The sequence below is a fragment of the Coenobita brevimanus genome, chromosome 27 (genome assembly GCF_032717465.1).
Source record: "Coenobita brevimanus isolate Jiangsu-jjx chromosome 27, ASM3271746v2, whole genome shotgun sequence".
NCBI classification, from domain to species: Eukaryota; Metazoa; Arthropoda; class Malacostraca; order Decapoda; family Coenobitidae; genus Coenobita; species Coenobita brevimanus.
The window spans coordinates 8,110,897-8,130,226 of record NC_136980.1 but is presented as its reverse complement, the minus strand read 5'-3'; the positions used below and the strand labels follow the sequence as shown (position 1 = coordinate 8,130,226).

The 19,330-nt window shown below is 44.6% G+C and overlaps 1 protein-coding gene across 1 annotated transcript in view; it reads right to left on the bottom strand.

Annotated features, from left to right (window-relative positions):
• The window catches only part of LOC145394561 (RAB6A-GEF complex partner protein 2), an 80,208-nt gene that overhangs the window by 7,431 nt on the left and 53,447 nt on the right, over nt 1-19,330 (bottom strand). Inside the window, exons 6-9 of the mRNA XM_080268402.1 lie at nt 14,057-14,206; nt 13,041-13,153; nt 10,361-10,513; nt 9,585-9,762 (exon numbers count right to left, since the gene is read on the bottom strand). Coding sequence (XP_080124528.1) covers nt 9,585-9,762; nt 10,361-10,513; nt 13,041-13,153; nt 14,057-14,206 — 594 coding nt within the window. The remainder of the gene's footprint in view (nt 1-9,584; nt 9,763-10,360; nt 10,514-13,040; nt 13,154-14,056; nt 14,207-19,330) is intronic.

Genomic DNA, 19,330 nt, shown 5'->3' with positions numbered 1-19,330 from the left:
GAGCTAGCTCCAGCCCCACCTCCAGCACACAACATGTCTCCCAAATAACAAAACTCTTCCACACACTCAAGAGATTCACCAGCAAGTTCAATCCTTTCACGTCTGACAATCTCCACCTGCTCTCCCCGACACACCGTACACATAAAATCAGCATTATCTCGCAGTTTACCTCTGATACCACTACATCTCTTATGCACCCATTTATCACACGCACCGCACAAGATGGAATTACTTCCCACGCCCTTGTGGTAAACTGTACATGGCCACTCTCCCTCGTCTTTGACAGTACCACCACCAACCCTAGATATCATCACTTTTGTTTTATCTGCATTTACCCTTAAACCCTAGTGCCCCATACCATCTCTCCACTTCCTAAACCTTTCCTCCGCCTCCCTTTCGTTCAATGCAATCAACACCAAATTATCAGCATACAACAACTCCCACGGGAGTCCGTTTCTAAAGTCACGTGAAAGGGCTTCAAGTACCATGATAAACAACATGGGACTCAAGACTGACCCCTGATGCACACCAACATTCACATAAAACTCATCACTCAAATCTCCACTCACTCTTACCTGGGTGTGAGCACCCACATACATAGCCATAACCACCCTAACCAGCCACTCCTCCAAGCCAAGCTTTCTCATTGCCCACTTCACCACCTCTCTAGGGACTCTGTCAAAGGCCTTTTCCAAATCAACAAAAACAAAATAAAGATCCATTCTCCTACCAATATATTTTTCCTGAAGCTGACGAACAATGAATATTGCATCAGTGGTCCCCCCTACCTGGCATAAACCCAAACTGCATCTCATCAATATTCACTCTTTCTCTAATCACACCTTCTAATACTCTCTCCATTACCTTCATTATCTGATCTAAAGCTTTATACCTCTATAATTTCCTCTTTCCAGGGCATCATCCTTCCCTTTATACACATTTACAATTACACTCTTCAGCCACTCATCTGGGACAACACACTCATAAATAATCCTGTTTATCAGGTCAGTGACTAACCTCACCCCTAATATCGCCTGAGGCCTTCAACATTTCGGCAGTCAACCCAGACACACCTGCTGACTTCCCCACCTGCATCCTGCCTATTGCCTCACTCACAGTAGCAGTATCAATCAAAGGCCAAGGACCAGACACTGGATCTGCTGGCTCCAAACCTTCCCTGTCCCAATCAAACTCCTCATTCAACAACCGGTTATAATGTTCTCTCCATGCATCTTTAATATCCTCACTGTTCACCACTACCCTTCCTTCATCATTCTTCACACACTGCTCACCTATAATATCCCGATTATTCCTCTTCACTTGACCTGTCACCCTAAATATCATATTTTTCCTTTCCCCATGATTTAGGTTATCAAGTAATAGTCTCTGTGACTCAGACTTTGCCCTGTATACCTCTCTTCTAGCCCTACGCTTGGCAGCCAAATATTCCTCTTTGCTACCACCCTTCTTCCATTCCCGGAAAAACCTTCTTTTCTCCTTAACTGCAGCTTCTACACCCTCATCTCACCACCAAGTTACTTTATGTCTTGGTGGTCCTCTTGTCCAACCGCATGTTACATCAGCAACTCTCAAGAAATTGTTCTTGAGGGCTCTGTACTGTTCATTAACGCCTCTGTCTACAGCTCCCTGTTCAGCCACCACTCTCCTCAACTCGCTATAGAAGGCATCCCTTACTACTTGGTTTTTCAGCTTCCATATTTTCCTCCTTGGTACATAAGTCCTCTTTTTCATCAATTGTTCTTTAAGCACCATATCATAAATCAATAGTTTGAGCTGCTGCACACACTCCATAACTTTAACATCCCTCACTAACCTCCTGTCAGCCCTCCTAACCAGAAAATAATCTATCTGACTGCTATTTCCCTCAGACTCATATATAATTAACCTACTGTCTCTTTTCCTAAAATATGTGTTGCACACAATCATGTCCATTGCCTCCCCAAACTCGAGTATCCTTTCCCCTTCTGCTTTCCTTAGACCATATGCACATCCCCCATGCACTCCTTCATAACCTTGTGCTGCTTCACCTACATGACCATTTAAGTCCCCTCCCAAAATCACTATCTCATCATCCCGCATACCACCCACTACACGTATTATATCATCCCAAAATCTATCTTTCTCTGCTTCATCCAATCCTGCCTGTGGAGCATATGCCGATATAATCGCAGCTATCTTTCTATCCAACAGAATTTTCACTAGCAATATCCTATCGCTTACTCTCAAAACATTCATAACATATTCCACCCATTTCTCCGCAACCATCACACCAACACCTCCGTATCCGTCTGTCCCCCCCTGCCAAAACAACTTATAGCGACAGTCCTTCCCAACAATCTTTCTGGCTGATCCATCCCTGTACCGGACTTCCTGCAAACACGTCTCATCCACCCACTTCCTACTGAATGCCTCAATGACTTCCCCCGCTCTTCCCCTCAAACTTCCCACATTCCATGAACCCACCCTCATCCTCATGGGTGATTTACTGTCCTCAGGCTTGCTTTGAAACTTATTTTATTTTGTCATCTTCAGTATTAATAAAGGGGGACAGACATAGCACAGGTCCCACTCACTGCACAGTCCCAGGTCCAGGCAATGGATCTGGGACCCCTAGCCCACCAGCTTACCAGTGGCTGTGGTAGTGGCCTCGGGGCACCCTGCCAAGACAGCTGCAGGGACACCCTCCAAGCGCGCCTTGGCACTGCAACTATCCCGTCATTATACACCCACTGATAGGGCAGCCTCCTGGGGCGCTACTCCCAGGTTCGGGCCCCTCTCCATTGGGCGGAAGCGGCAGCCTGGGAACCGCAGTGCCCTGTACCCTCTAGCACAGGCCTGAGCCCTACCTCGCCCTGGACCCACGATATATGCCGGCGGATCCCCACCACGCCTCCCCCCAGAAGTCCGCCACTAGGTAGCGGGGGCAAAGTTTTCCGGCCGCATGCCCTTGCTGCCACCAACCCCTGCAACATAGTGGGATACGTTGTGTGAAATGTAAAGTGCATGTGGTGTAGTGCATAAGATAGTTAGAGGAAATGTTTGGGAGAGTATGCTCATCTACTCTCCATGTTACTGTCACACTGAAAAGGTCAGCAAAGGGGGATGGTTAGATAGCTAGCAAAACAGGAGCTCCAGCTCTCCCTATCACCAGCATTCCCATTCCCCTCGGGAGTACTACCCTGTTCGGCCCGTGCTACGGCCTCCTCCTACCATTTTTATCTTTCACTCCCCTGCTAACCTCACTTCCACCCTGTCTGACTCTCTTCACCTCATTCCAGAACATTTTCTTACAGTCCCTCCACTTTGCACTCAAATTCCTTCCAAATTCCTCATCCACTCTTTTCTTACTCTCTCTTACTAATCTTTTCACCTCTCTCTTTCTTTCTACATATAACTCTCTCTTCCACTGCTCAACTTCTTCCACGCCTCTATTTCTCATCCATATGATAAAAGATATAAAAGTGGAAGTGAAGGAAGTGTATACATTACTGGAAACTCAAGATGTAAGGAAAGCCCCAGGACCAGATGGGATCTCCACTTGAGTACTGAAAGAATGTAGAGAACAAATGGCGGATAAGATTCACAGTTTAATTAGAGGCTTCACCAAACCCTGTTTCAGAGGTCTGCCACCAGGTGGTCTAGCGTCGCCCAGCCTTGATTACATATTTTTGCGGTGTTTTAAAGACCTGTGAAATTGTACCTAAGTTTATAATAATACTGCTATTTAATGGAATATTTTTTCCTATTCAATCAAGCGCATATATATATATATATATATATATATATATATATACAGTGTGTATATATATATATATATATATATATATTTATATATCTGTAAAGAAAGAATAACCAGGCTTTCAGAGAATCTTAGCTTGGGGACTAAAATAGTGTGTGTCTATTTATATATATTTGAACAAATCGTGTGCAGTTAGTAAAAGAAGATTACCTTCAGGACTTCTGATGTGTGTGTTTTAGCATGCTTTAAAGAAGTAAGCAGTTCCACTGAAAATAATGTACTAAACGACTGCTTAGTTGGCGAATCATCCATATTAATCCAAACAAATGGCAGTGCGGTACGACACTATAACCATAACAGAGTATGAGGAGTTGAAGTGTAAACTTACTAAACTGTGCAGTGGAGCCAAGTAAACATTTAAAAGAATTATTTGTTAGACTTTGGTTACTATGATGACCAAGACGTCAAACATGTCCGATATTGTTAGGAAACGTCATACGTCAGGTAGGGCAGCATATCGAAAGGTGCTGCTAAATATGCGGCTACACATCTATTTTTTTTTGTGGATACTAACGAATGACAAATATTTTAATCACTGTTATCTTACTTTATGGATAGTTCTAGTAAAATTGCCTAGGTTTTGTCCCTATGTTATGCTTACAGAGATGAGTAAACTGATGAAAGTTGAGTTTACAAAATCTATCTATCCATCTATAGCCCGACACCCCAATCCCGCAAACGGTGGCCGCAGACAAAACGCCTCCAAGTCGCTCTGTCACCCACCATTTGACTGCCTTTCCCCCAACTCACCCCCACCTCCCTTATATACCTCTCAACTCCATCCCTCCACCTCATTCTCGGTCTACCCCTCCCTCTCCCTCCCTCCACCTCACCTACATACACCCTCTTAGTCAGTCTTTCATTCTCCATTCTCTCCACATGTTCAAACAACCTCAGTATATTTCTCCTAATCTTCTCAACCACATCCACATCCACCCCACAATGTTCCTTCACTTCTTCATTCGTCAACCTGTCCCTCCATGTCACTCCACATGCTCCTCTCAAGTACTGTAACTCATTTCCACTGCTCTCACTCTTGACTCGTTCCCCTCTTGCAAGGGGATCATATGTCAGGGTAGAGATCACAATACTATCATGCAGTGACTTCTTAACTTCCATACTCACCTCCCTATTTCTCATCACTGCTTTCAGTGAACCAACAACCTTCCTTCCCTGCTGTACCCTTTCACGCACTTCATCCTCCAAAGTTCCATCCTTACTCATCACACTACCCAAGTACTTGAATGCACTCACATTCTCCATATCTTCACCATCCAACCTCACTGTACATTCTGTGACTTCATTCCTCTCAAACACCATAACTTTACTTTTGTTTACATTAACTTTCAGCTTCCTCCTCCTACACACTGTCCCAAATTCATTCACAAAACCTTGCAACACCCATTCATCTTCACTCAACAATACTGTATTATCAGCAAACAGCAACACCGGAATCATCCAGATCTCACCCTCATTCTTAGAGCCACCCCACATCCACTGTCCCACCTTGCACCTCCTTTACAACCCCATCCATGTACAGTATATATAAAACAGCCATGGAGACATCACACAACCCTGTTTCAGTCCTACATTGAGATCAAAGAACTCAATCAGCTCACCATCCACTCTCACCGTAGCCCTAGCTCCTTTGTACATATTCTTCACAGCACTCAACAATTTCTCCTCCACTCCATATATTCTTAATACCTTCCACATACCTTGCCTATCTATTCTGTCATAAGCTTTCTCCAAGTCCATGAAGGCAGCATACACTTTCTTTCCCTTCTCTAGATACTTCTCCACTAAACATCTTAGAACAAATATCTGATCTACACACCCTTTCTCCTTCCTAAATCCCCCTTGTTCTTCTCCAACTAGCTCCTCTGTCATATGCCTAACCCTATAATGAGTATTTCACCATATATTTTACCAGTCACACTAAGAAGGCAAATACCCCTATGGTTACCACATACTTCTCTCTCCCCTTTTCCTTTGTATAAAGGAACAATTATACCTGATTTTCAGTCCTCTGGAACCCTTCCCTCTTCCCAAGCTCTACACAACTTCCATATCCACTCCATAACAAAACAATCTCACCCCCATACCTCAGCATTTCACCACACACTCCGTCAATTCCTGGGGCCTTTCCCAACTTGATCTTCTTCATTGCTTCCACTACTTCTGCCCTACTGATCTCTTCCTCCCTCCTCTCATCTCTTCTTCTCCCAGCCATTCCCCAACCACTTATACTCACACTGCTCTCACTCTCTACATTCAACAAATCCTCAAAGTGCTCCTTCCATCTCCTCAATTTCTCTCTTTTCTCCACCAACAATCTATTATTCATATTTTTCACTCCCCTACTATTTCCCCTTTCACACTGCCTTACTTTCTTTACCACCTTCCAAAACAATTTCTTACTCTCCCTCCATTTCACACTCAGATTCCTCCCAAACTCTTCATCCACTTTCTTCTTACTCTCCTTCACCAGTCTCTTCACCTCCCTTCTCCTGCTCACGTATAACTCTCTCTTCTCTCTCTCATCTTCTCCCCTACCTCTACTCGCCAACCATTCACTATATGCCTTCTTCTTTTGTTCCACAGCTCGTGTCACCTCGTCATTCCACCATGCTGTCTCTTGCATCTCCTCCTCACTCCACAAACCACCTCACACGCAGCGCCTATCTCTTTCATGAATATCTTACATACATCTTCCACCCCTTCCATCTGCTCTAGCTCAAACCTTCCCAATCTTTCTTCCACTATGCTCTTATACTCTGCCATTTTCTCACTATCCTGCAGCTTCTCCACTCTTCTCACAGGAGCTGTTTCCTCCTGTCTTCCCCTTCATCTTCTCAACCATTTTCTTTGCAGCTTTACCTTGGCCATCACTAAGTGATGGTCCGAGACTCCATTCCCCCACCCTCTCCACACTCTTGCATCCAACACTTGTCTTCTCATTTGCTCATCCACACACACATAGTCTATCATTGCCTTTCATTCAACAAGCTCACCATCCATCCTCCTCACTACTCTCCATGTATACCGGTGGATCATCTTGTGCCGAAAATAGGTGTTGGCTATTGCCAACCCCTTACCAGCACAGATGTCCACCAAAGAACTACCATTCCCATCTACTTCAGCTGGAACACCCCACTGACCAACCACTCCATCCGCTCGTACATTCCCAACTTTGCCATTCATGTCTCCAATCAAAAGCACTCTCTCGCTCCTCTCAAATTTGTCCATACATGCTTCTACTCTCGTCCAAAACTCATCTTTCACTCTTGCCACTCGGTCCTCTGTCGGAGCATACACACATACAATCACCCACGCTTGTATACTTACTTTCATCCTCACCCATACAATCCTAGCACCCACTGTTCCATACAAAATGACACTTATAATACATTATATACAATCAAAGGGCTCCCATATTGTAATTTCTTTGTAGCATTATCATGCCATCTGGGTAATTTGATGAGTAAAATATGTTCTGAGGTGTTTTACTTTGTGTCAAAATTAAAAAGAAATTAAGCACTGGATACTTTTTCAATGCCTACCTGGGCAACGGAAGTGAACCTAGTGGCAGATTTCTGAAACAGGATCTGGTGAAGTCTCTAACTGTGTGTTCACTGGAAGAAGGGAAAGTGCCTCAGGAATGGAAAAGGGCAAATGTGGCACCAATTTGTAAGGGAGGAAACAAGGAAGAACCCCTGAATTATAGACCAGTGTCCCTGACCAGCATAGTTGCAAAATTGTGCAAGAGAATCCTGAAAGATAAATGGATAAAATATCTGGAGGAGATGAACATATTGGCTAAGAGTCAGTTTGGATTCAGAAGTGGAAAGTCATGTGTTTCCAACTTGCTGAGCTTTTAGTCTAGAGCAATGGACGTCCTACAGACGAGAGACAGCTGGGTGGACTATGTGCATTTAGAGTTGGAGAAAGCCTTTGACATGGTATCCCACACGCGACTAATGTGCAACTTGGAGCGCATAGGAGGACTGAAAGGAAACCTCCTGGAGTGGATGAGAGACTTCTTGAGAGACAGACAAATGAGGTCAGTTATAAAGGAAAAGATGTCTGGATGACGGGAAGTAACAAGTGGAGTCCCACAGGGCTTGGTGTTAGCGCCAGTAATGTTCCTGATTTAGGTAAATGATATGGTAGATGGAATGAACAGTTATGCAAGTCTGTTTGCTGATGATGCAAATATCTTGAGGAGAGGAGAAGTCAAGGAAGACTGTAAATGCCACAGGAAGACCCAGATAGGATTCATGATTGGAGCCGGATGTGGGAAATGAAATTTAATGCAAAAAAAATGTAAAATATTGGAAATGGGTAAAAGTACCAAGAGGCCATCACTGAATTATATGATGGGTAATGAACCAATCACAAAAGTGACGGAAGAGAAAGATTTGGGAGTGTTGGTCCAGGATAGTTTGTCACCGGAAAAACACATTAACAAGATAGTCAGAGAGACGTGCAATCTCTTGACTAACATAAGAGTGGCATTCCATTACATGGATGAGAAGACGATGAAAAAATTTATAGAGGCCATGATCCGCCCCACGTTGGAATATGCGGCAGTAGTGTGGTCCCCACACAAAAAGAAAGATATAAACAGATCAAGAGAATACAAAGAACAGCAACCAAGATGGTCCCCAGCCTGGCAGATCTGTCATGGAGAGAGAGGCTGGAAAAGCTGGCTCTGCCTTCCCTGGAGGAAAGGAGAGAGAAGGGCAACATGATTGCAGTGTTCAGGACTGTGATGGGAGTAGATAAAGCTGACAGAAAAGATCTGTTTGTATGGGATGGGACAGTAACAAGAGGGCACGGAATGAAACTGAAAAAGCCAAGTTCCTTGAAGGATATCAAGAAATATAACTTTCCATATAGATGCACAGGCCCATGGAATAGCCTGGGCAAAGAGATCATCCAGTCTAAAAACTTAAACAAGTTCAATGCAAAATTTGTCTTATCGAGAAAGAGAGACGGGACCCCATGAGCATCTCATTTCCTGTATATCACAACTACCGTAGGTAAATACACACTAAACAGAAACAAACAAAAAAATACAGCCAAAGAAGTAACAAGATCTGTAGTTAAAGTAGGTATGAGATGGAGTGGTACAGACAGGGGAAGGTATGTGTGGGACATGATGAGACACAGACACACACAAAATAACACACAAAGACACATACTGTACATACAAACATACATCATCTAATTCTGTGGTGCCCCATGAGGAGCGTAAGAGCTCGGGGCTAGGCAAGATGGTCCTGACATTTAAGATGAGAGTGACCAGCCTCACTTTTCCCTGAGTGGCTGTAGGTGAGCAATAATCACCAGCCATCCCTTGGATATATACCTACACCAGCTCAATCCAGTTGAGCACCTTAATTACCCACTAAACCACCAGGTGCCATAAGTTGGTTATATGATTACCAACCAGCATAGTAAATGGTTTCTTGGGGTGCAGGAAACCATTTGAGTCACCCATTGACAGAAGGATGAGGAAAAAAAGAAGGAAAGAAAGACACATGAGGAAAGGGCAGTCACCCGAAACCAGCACTACATCAGGTGAGTGGATGGTGAGCGACATATAAATTGAAACATACCCATATCAATAAAAGCTGGTGTGAGGTAGAGTGGGTCTGGGTAGGAGAAGATGTGTGTCAGAGAAGTAGAAACACATAGGCACACACAAATCAGACACAAAGACAGACACAGGTAAAGAATCAAAGACACAAACACATACCCAAATCTGTAGTAAATGTAGGTGTGAGATGCAGTGGTATGGGCAGGAGAAGGTGTGTGTGAGATAGATTTAAACAAACTTCATGGCTCTTGCTGTATGCCACCAACATCGGCTTTTGGTTGACCCGCTGACGGCAGGATTCTGCAATGATCTCCTCACTCTGCAGCGTCACTGAGTACTGTATGGAGGAGATATATGAACAGATTAATTTCTGAAGGTCAACATCATCATCATCATCATCATAATCATCATCATGGCCAAACCATCTCAGGGTACTTCTACAACACATACACATCAACATCTGAATGCATCTCCTTCATTTGTCTATCTGCCTCTCCAGCTGACTCAACATGTTTCCTCTCTGTTAACTCATTTCTACTCCCTTCACTTGTCATATATGGGGTGTCCTATGAGATTTTTTAGAAACTTCATGAGGTCAGGGTTTGAGGGAAGGAGAGAACAGAAGGGAGGGAGAGAAAGAATGCATTATCAGTCTGTTCCAATTCACACCCATCATGGAGCTACAATTACTGATGACCTCACTGGTTCACTGTGAGGAAGACCATTTTCATTCATAAGGTCATCAGTAAATATAGCTCTCACAAACAGATGGACAATGACAGATGTAGACAGACGGATATGTAGACAGATAAACCAACAGACTGACTTGAGAATTGGACCCACGGTGATATAGCATTTTTTGTGACATTTGCTCATGAACAACTTTCATACATTTAACAAAATCTCATGGGACACAATGTACACAAGACACTCACCTGAACACAAGGAACTTCAGCCTCTGTAAAGTCGAAGGTTGCCACAATATCCTCACCGAGCCTAAAGCTGGTCTTGTAGATGCAGAAGCGCACGACTTTGCCTCGAGTGTTGGTTATGTTGTACTGGTTCAGGTTCTTGCGTGTTGATGCATTCTGTTCACGGGTGATGTGATTTTTATAAATTAATCCGTACACTACAATGACATCAATACATTCCTGCTACCAATGGACAAGTTGATACAGTCTGATCACATGGAGAAATGCTGTTTGGATTAACTAACTGACTACTTAAGGTGTCTTTTTGTTCAATAAAGTGATCAGTCTAGCTATTTATACCCAGACACCCTAATTCTGGAATGAGTGGCCACATCATAGGATCTATCTATAACCAGATCTTGCAAGGGGTGAACACAAACAAATCATCTCTATGTCACTCTATTCTTTGCCACTAGGCTGCCCTCTCTCATCAATCATTGACCAAATTTAAACAACAAGGTACTATTGATGCTCTAAAAAAATTATATTACTGTGTTTGGCCCTCTGTCTAAGCCTCCCCTCTGCTGACTAAAACTTTCTGCGGTCAGTGAAAATGAAACCTCTAAGGCTGGTCCTGTAAATGCAGATGCACACAACCTCCCCTCTCCCCCTCACTCACACTCCCTTGATCAACCATATTAAGTTACTCCTCCTAACACTTTCCAGGATATTCACATCAGCACTACAATGTGAATTTCCTCATTCATCTTAATTTCTCTTTAACTGGTAGGGACGCTACCAGATACGTTTATGTGAAGCCACAAAACATGGTGAATGTTTTTGGCATACCGGTATCTGATAGAGCCAGGATTCCGGGGGCTTGAATGATGAGTGAATGGAGGCATGGCCCACTGGATTGGGCAAATCTGGGCTGTCTGGACATTGCTACTCCTCACCCTGCCCTAGGGTGGGAAAGGAGGTCTGGATGATGATGATGATGAACTGGTAGGGTGCACTTTGCATTTTATTCTGGCTAAAATTACTATATATTATTCAGCAATGGGAAATGAACAGTATAGGTTGGTTAAAAGATATCATCATCATCATCATCATCATATGGACCTCCTTTCCCACCCTAGGGCAGGGTTGGAAGCAGCAATGTCCAGACAGCCCAAGTTTGGCCAGTCCACTGGGCCATGCTTCCATTCACTCATCATTCAAACCCCCAGAATCCTGGCTTTACCTGATACGCCAAAAAAACTTTCACCATATTCCGTAGATTCACACGAACGTATCCGATAAAGTCAATCCGAATGCTGTCATGTTAAAAAGGGGTGCCAAATCCCTGATCATGCACATCTTCTCACAACATTTATCTAGCTAGCTCAATCTCTTGCCAGTCCCCTAGCCTCACCGACTACCATACCTCATCCACAATATCCCTCCACCTTCTCCTTGGCCTACCTCACCGCCTCCCTCCTTCAAATTCACTCAGATATACTTTTTTCACCATTCTATGTTATCCACTTTCTCCACACGACCAAATCATCTCAGTACACTCTCTTCGATTCTGGTGTCCACAGAGTTCCTCACTCAGCATCTTTCATGAATCACATTCTTCCGTATCCTATCCACTCTCTGTGCTCCACACACATTCCTTCAGCAGTCCCATCTCCACTGCTCTCACTCTTGACTTTTCATTTTCCTGCTTCACCATAGTCTCACATCCATAATGTTAAAGTTGGCACTAACACTCCTTCATGTAAGCCTCACACAGCTGCAACACACAAGCCACTGTTTCTTATCGAGGCCTTCCTTGTGTCACTCTACTTTCCACTTCTTTTGCACATTTTCCTCTCTTTTCTATCACTGTACCCAGGTATTTGAACTCTCTCACCAATGCCAGTCTCTCTCCATTCACTGTAACATCACTCTGAAAGTTACCTTCATTACCATCACTTTACTCTTTTCTACATTTACTCTCAAGGCATGATGCTCAGACATAAACAAAACTCTGCACTAGTCTATCAAGTTCTTGTCCGGTATATGCTCGTAGTACTGCATCATCAGCATACAACAAATTTCAGATATTCCATCCATCACCACTGATTACGAACGCCATCCCTCTCTCCATCACTCGTGTTTTTACTTCTCTCATCACCCCATCCATGTATATATTGAATAACCATGGGGATGTCACACAACCTTGTCGCATGCCCACATTATCATGAACCATTCACTCAGATGCCCATTTACCCTTACATATGCTTCACTGCCTTCATAAAAACTCTTGACGGCACCTTACAGCTTATCATCCACAACGTACATGCACAAAACCTTCCACAAACGTTCTCTGTCTACTTTGTTATATGCTTTTTCCCGATCCATAAATGCCATAAACACCTTACAGTCCTTCTCACAAGCCTTCTCCACTATCTGTCTCATTGCAAATATTTGATCCACACATCCTCTGCCACTCCTGGCACCACCCTGCTCATCACTCACTAGGACTCCTGATATCTCTCTTACTTTCTCTATAATAATTCTTCCATACACCTTCCCTACAACACTCGATAAACTAATGCCACGATAATTCTTGCACTCACTTCACTCACCTTTATTTTTGTACAGGGGCACAATCACAGCCTTTTTCTACTCTGCTGGCACAGTTTCACATATCCATGCCTTCTTATATATTATATACCTGAATTATCTGGAACGCAGTGTGTCGCGGTGTGTCACGCTGTGGTGTATGTAGGAATGGGTTTGATGGTGCCAACTCACCACTCTCACTGTATACACATGCCTCACTCAGACCTGATGATATAATGTTACATTAGTTACACTGTCATTATCGTGATGGTCATATTTCTTGCTATGTTTAATAATAATAATAATAATTTTCGGTTTATTTACTCATCGCAGCCAGAATCTGAAAATACACAAGTCCTTAACCCGATAACTGCGCATGGCGGTTTTTTGGAGGTGTCTGTGGTGTGCGGACATAGGGGTAAAAATGAAATTTCCCAAAGGCCAAATTTTGTCATAGGAATTGATAGAACACATGCCAAAGTACATAGTAACGAAATATTAGCTCAATATTTACCTTGGTAAAGCCATAGATGAACATCAAAGTGTCTGATTCCCTATTGGAATGTATGGTTTTCATTTTGTTTTCGGTTTCGGTTTTGAGGGCTCAAACATGCTTGCATGGGTCGGCCTTGGTCACCATGGCACTATATTCGAATTTCACCTGCGTAGCCAGGGCTGTATTGAGCAGTCGCACTCGGAACAGCCCAGGATGTATAGAGCAGTTAACGGGTTAATCTAGTATCCTAACCTACGGGGGTCAACAGACTGACCCTTGCTGCTCCTGAGGAGCACCGACACACTGCCAAGCCTCATCGAGGTTGGAGTGAGGCGTAGGCACAAGGGGACAGATGGCCTAAGCTCTACCCCACTGAGTTTCGAACCCTTGTGGGTCTGCCACCACAGTGCGCCTTGAACTACACTTGACAGGTGAGAGCTCACCTCACCCATGCAAACAGCGCAGTCTAAGCGTGGCTTGAACTTGGGTCACTTGAACTGGGATTCGAGTGTTCTGTCAACTGTGTGTGTGTGTGTGTGTGTGTGTGTGTGTGTCATCTCTTTTTGTGACCTATTCCGAACAGAAACTTGATAGTAGAATTATCACCAGCATGAGAACTATCACTACTGTACCTTGCAAAACAATAACTCTGATGGGTATCCTCAGTAGCTTAGTAGGTGCTCCAAGTCTCTGTGTACCAATGGTAATCTTGTAAGCATACTTCAGTAGCTGCCCTCGGTAGGTTGGTGGTGCATCGCATGGGAGTGTCTCCTTGTACACAACTGCAATGGGTACAAAAATACATTCCTGGTTTACATGGCAGTATTTCATAATGTAAAATACAGTACCTACAAAAAGTATTCCTCAGGTGGGGTCCAGTGATATCCAAAATAATCAATACAGCTTATGGCTGACCAAGAATATTAATATACAGTATTATCATCTGATATTATCATCATACAAGGAGGGTGGAATGTTTACAAGAGGATGGAAAAAAGGCAGAATATAAGAGAGAAGTGGAAGAGCGAATAGGTAAATACGGATTGGAGCAGATGGGGGAAGCAGAGGGTGTGTGCAAAACGTCCAAAACAGTGGTCTGTGCGGCATGTGGAGTGGTGTGTGAGGTGAAGAGGAGGTAAGGGAGGGTGCAGGGAGCAGCATGGTGGAATGAAGAGGTGGGACAGGCTGTGGCGCAGAAGAAGAAAGCATATAGTGAGTGGATGAGAAGTAGAGGTGTGGAAGAAGCTGAGAGATGGAAGCAAGAGTTACATGTGTAGAGGAAGAGAGATGTGAAAAATTTAGTGGGAGAGAGTGTGGAGTAAGTGGATAAGGAATTTGGAAGGAATTTGAGTGTAAAGTGAAGGGAATGTAAGAAAATGTTCTGGAATGAGGTAAAGAGAGTTAGACAGGGTGAAAATGAAGATAACTCGGGAGAGAAAGATGAAAATGGTGGATTGCTGGTGGAGAAGGGAGAAAAACTGAGCAGATGGAGAGAACACTTTACGGTATTACTGAACACAAAGAATGAAAGTAATCCGAGTATAAGTGGCTGGAGAATGGCTGGGAGACAGAAGGATGAGAGATGAGAGGAAGAAATCAGTAGGATGGAAGTTGTGGAAGCAATGAAGAAAGTCAAAATGGGGAAAGCCCCAGTTGATGGTGGGGTGCTGAAGCATGAGAGAAAGATAGTAGTGGATTGGATGTGGAAGATGTGCAGTTTGGCCTGGGAGGAAGGTGCAGTTCCGGAGGATTGGTAGTCGGGTATACTGTAATTATTCTCCTGTACAAAGGAGGAGGGGAAAAAGAAGTGTGTGGTAATCACAGGGGCATTTGTCTTCTTTGTGTAACAGGAAAAGCATATGGTAGGATACTTATTGGCAGAGTTAGGGAAATAACAGAGGAATTAGCTGAAGAAGAACCGGGAGGTTTTAGGAAGGGAAAAAGTTGGGTAGATCAGATATTCATTCATTCTTAGACCTTTGGTGGAAAAGTTACTAGGGAAGGGAAAGAAGTTGTATGCAACCTTCATGGATTTGGAGAAAGCATATGACAGGGTGGATAGACAAGGACTGTGGAAAGTATTAAGAATATATGGAGTAAGTGGGAAGTTGTTGAATGCCGTAAAAAGTGTGTATGAAGGTGCTGGGGTTGCAGTGCATGTGAATTGTGAACTGAGTGAATTTTTCCATTTGAAGGTTGGACTGGAACAGGGATGTGTCATGTCTCCATGGTTGTTCAGTCTTTAAATGGATGGGGTTTTAAAAGTGGTACAAGATAGGGCAGTGGATGTTGGTGTGGCCCTAATGAGAGAGGGAAGTGTTTGAAAACTCCCTGTACTGTTGTTTGCAGATGATTCTGTGTTGTTAAGTGAAGACAAAGGGGAACTGCATGGCTTGGTGGATAAATCTGGGAGAGTGTGTATGAAACGGAATCTAAAGGTGAATGCAAGGAAGAGTGAAGTTATGGTCTTCAAGAAAAATCAAGTCAGTGAATGTACAGTGAGGTTGGATGATGAGGAAATGGGCAATATGAGTACGTTTAAGTACTTGGGTAATGTGATGAGTAAAGAATGGAAGTTTAGAGGGTGATGTGCTTGAAAAGGTACAACAAGGAAGAAAGGTTGCTGGTTCCTTGAAAGCATTGATAAGAAACAGGGAAGTGAGCATGGAAGTGAAAAAGTTACTGCATGACAGTACTGTGATACCAACTCTATTGTATGGAAGTGAGGCTTGGACCTTCTTGGAGGGACACAAGAGTGAGAGCAGTGGAAATGAGTTATCTGAGAGGAGCGTATGAAGTTACATGGAGAGACAGACTGATAAACGAGGAAGTGAAGGAGCATTGTGGTGTTGACGTGAATGTGATAGGAAGCATTAGGAGAAACACACTGAGGTGGTTTGGCCATGTGGAGAGGATGGAGAGTGAGAGACTGATGAGGTGTGTGTGAGGTGGAAGGTGGGAGAGAGAGGGGGAGGCCAAGAAGGAGATGGAGGGATAGGGTGGAGAGGTACAGTAGGCTTGCACAGTGCGCGTCATCACAGTGCACGATTCGCATTGTGTGCGAGTGACCAAAAATCATAACCAAAACCCTTGAATGCACGAGTTTATCTCACAGAATGCGAGGCAGAGGCAAGGAGTGGTTCAAAAATGCCATTTTCTATTAATACGCGACCACGCCTCACACAACGCATCGCGTGTCGTCACGTTGATGTGCAGAAATTTCCGGGCATTCTACTGTGCAGCTTGGGGTACAAGGCAGCAGGCACGCCATAACAGTCCTGGCTCGTGCACAGTGCGGATCCGCTCTCTACAGCTAACCTGACGCATACAACGTGTGGCGTTTTTTTTTGCTACTCCATCCTGGCCTGTACTTCACCGCACCATGGCACCAACCCCAAGAGTTAAGAAACTTCTGACGCATGCCATCAAGTTAGAGATCATCAAGATGAAGGAGGGGGGTCAAGGAAACACCGCCATCGAGAAAGCCCTGGGACTGGCTGAATCAACAGTGAGAACAGTGTGGAAGAACCGTGATGCCATAAGGGCTCTAGTGAAGACATATGGTGCCTCTGACCTAGACGGCCGTTCATGGGTGGGATAAAATGCGATGATACTAATGGCCGTTCATGGGTGGGATATCATGCGATGATACTAATGGAATGGTATCTTGCCACCTTCATAATGAGGAAGGAGAAGGAAGGTGTTCCACTGAATGGCAGATTTAGTCGGAACCAAGCCAAGCTCTTTTACAAGGCAGCATCTCGCAAGTTAAATATGGACAAACCTTTCAAGGCATAGGTTGGATGGCTGGACCATTTTCTCAAGCGCAAGGAACTCCGTCACGTCAAAGTGTCTGGTGAATGTGCCTCTGCCGACGAGCTGGCTGCGAGAGACTATCCTGCGATATTTAAAGCGCTTCTTGAAAAGGGACAGTACACCCAGGACCAATCTACAACATCGATGAAACATCATTATACTACAAGGCCATGCCCAAATCAACTTACATCGCTAAAACACAGAAACAAGCCCCTGGTCGCAAGCTCCAGATGTGTAAGATGACGGTAATGTTCACTGTAAACCTGTCTGGGAGCCACAAGATGAGGCCAGTTGTTGTACACACAGCTTCACACCCAAGGTGCTACAAAAACCTCAAGAACATGGACTCAAGTGGCGTGTACTGGTACAAGTCTGCAAATGGCTGGATGACCGGGAACATTATGGCAGACTGGTTAATGAGGCGCTGCGTCCCTGATGCCAGGGCCAAGTGTCGGGAACTGGGCATTCCATTTAAGATGCTCCTTGTGCTTGACAATGCACCAAGTCACCCTCCATACCTAGATGATCTGCACAAGGATTGTCGTGTTGTGTTTCTGTCGCCCTGCACGACGTCACTAATGCAGCCACTGGTTCAAGAACTGATCGCCAATGTGAAGCACTTCTACCATAAGCAAGTGTACGACTACCTATGCAGGAAGACCGACACACAAGAGGAGCTTCATGCCCTACAAGAAGATCACGATGAAGACCTCGATGAGGCACCTGCTCCCGTTTCATCTCCGTCAGCAGCTGTATCCCGACCCGCCACAGGTGCCATGACTGTTGAGGCATTTTGGTGTCATTTTTCAGTGAGGGACGCAGTTGAATTTCTCCTACAAGCCTGGCACCAGATTACATCTGCAACGGTGAACCATGCGTGGTGAATGCTCGTGTCTCGCTTATGCACGACCCAGGAGACGGCCATTCAACCACCGGCTGAGGCCGAGGCAGCAACACTGACAGCAGCACAAGCTGTACCAGGTGTCGAGGACGTTACATTGGCGGACATATGAGAAGTGCACGCTGCTAATGAGGAACAGCCTCCCGAGGAAGTGTTGCAATGGATAGACGAGGCTGACGCAGAGCCCGACGCCAGGCAGAGTCAAGTTGAGCAGCCTAGTGTGATGGAGGGCAGGACTGAGCTGTGTATGTCAAGAACAAGCAAGATCCTTGCTGCCGTGGATAAGCTCAAGGAAGAGGTGAGAGAACAGGAAGTGAGCAGCCTAAGAATGGAGGAAGTTCTGGTTGGTATCGACAAACTCTTCCGTTTCTACACAGATGGGCACAGGCAAGAAATAAACAGAAGAAGACAGACACTTGTAATAAGTTACACACAGCGGGCTCAAGTTAGTGAAATTCAGGAACCAGCTACATCGTCTGCTCCTGTTCCTGTTGAGGATGAAGAGGATGCAATGTCAGAAGTGTCAGCATAGGACTTCGAGGGTTTATGGCCGAAGTGAGTAACTTTGAGGCTCCTGGGGAAGGTGCTCAAGAGAAGTCTGTGGAGGGAAGTGTTGGTGCGGTGGGAGGTGCAGCAGGGAGTGCGGCGCTGTAAGTGTTGCCATGCTTCGGAACCCCCGTTATTTAAGATTATCAGGCCTGTTGTCTACTGTTGTTAAGGTGACTACCCATATTTTTGTTATTGTAGCTATATCTGTAGTACAATGTCCGAAAAATTTTACCTTTATTTTGTCTCTAAGGGCCAAAAAATGTCCAGGTATGAGGGGGTACCCCCCATATGTAATTTTTCTCACAAGATTATGTATTCACAGTGCGCGAGGTCGTGGACCATCCAATCTCTCGTGCACTGTGCGAGCCTACTGTAAATAAGAGAGGGGGGTGTGAGCTGGAAGCAGGGCAGTGAAATGGCAGGGGACAGGGCGACATGGAGGCGATCTGTTCATGGCCACCCCTTATGGGATTAAGGCATCTTTTTTTTTTTTTTTTTTTTTTTTTTTTTTTTACTATGTGTCCGACTCTGGGCAAAGGCTTTAAGGCCTATATCTCGGGGGCAGTAGCCTATCCCAAGGCCCAGTAGTCCTCCTACACCTCCACATGTCACCACTTCGGCGCTAACACCCACCGTCCAT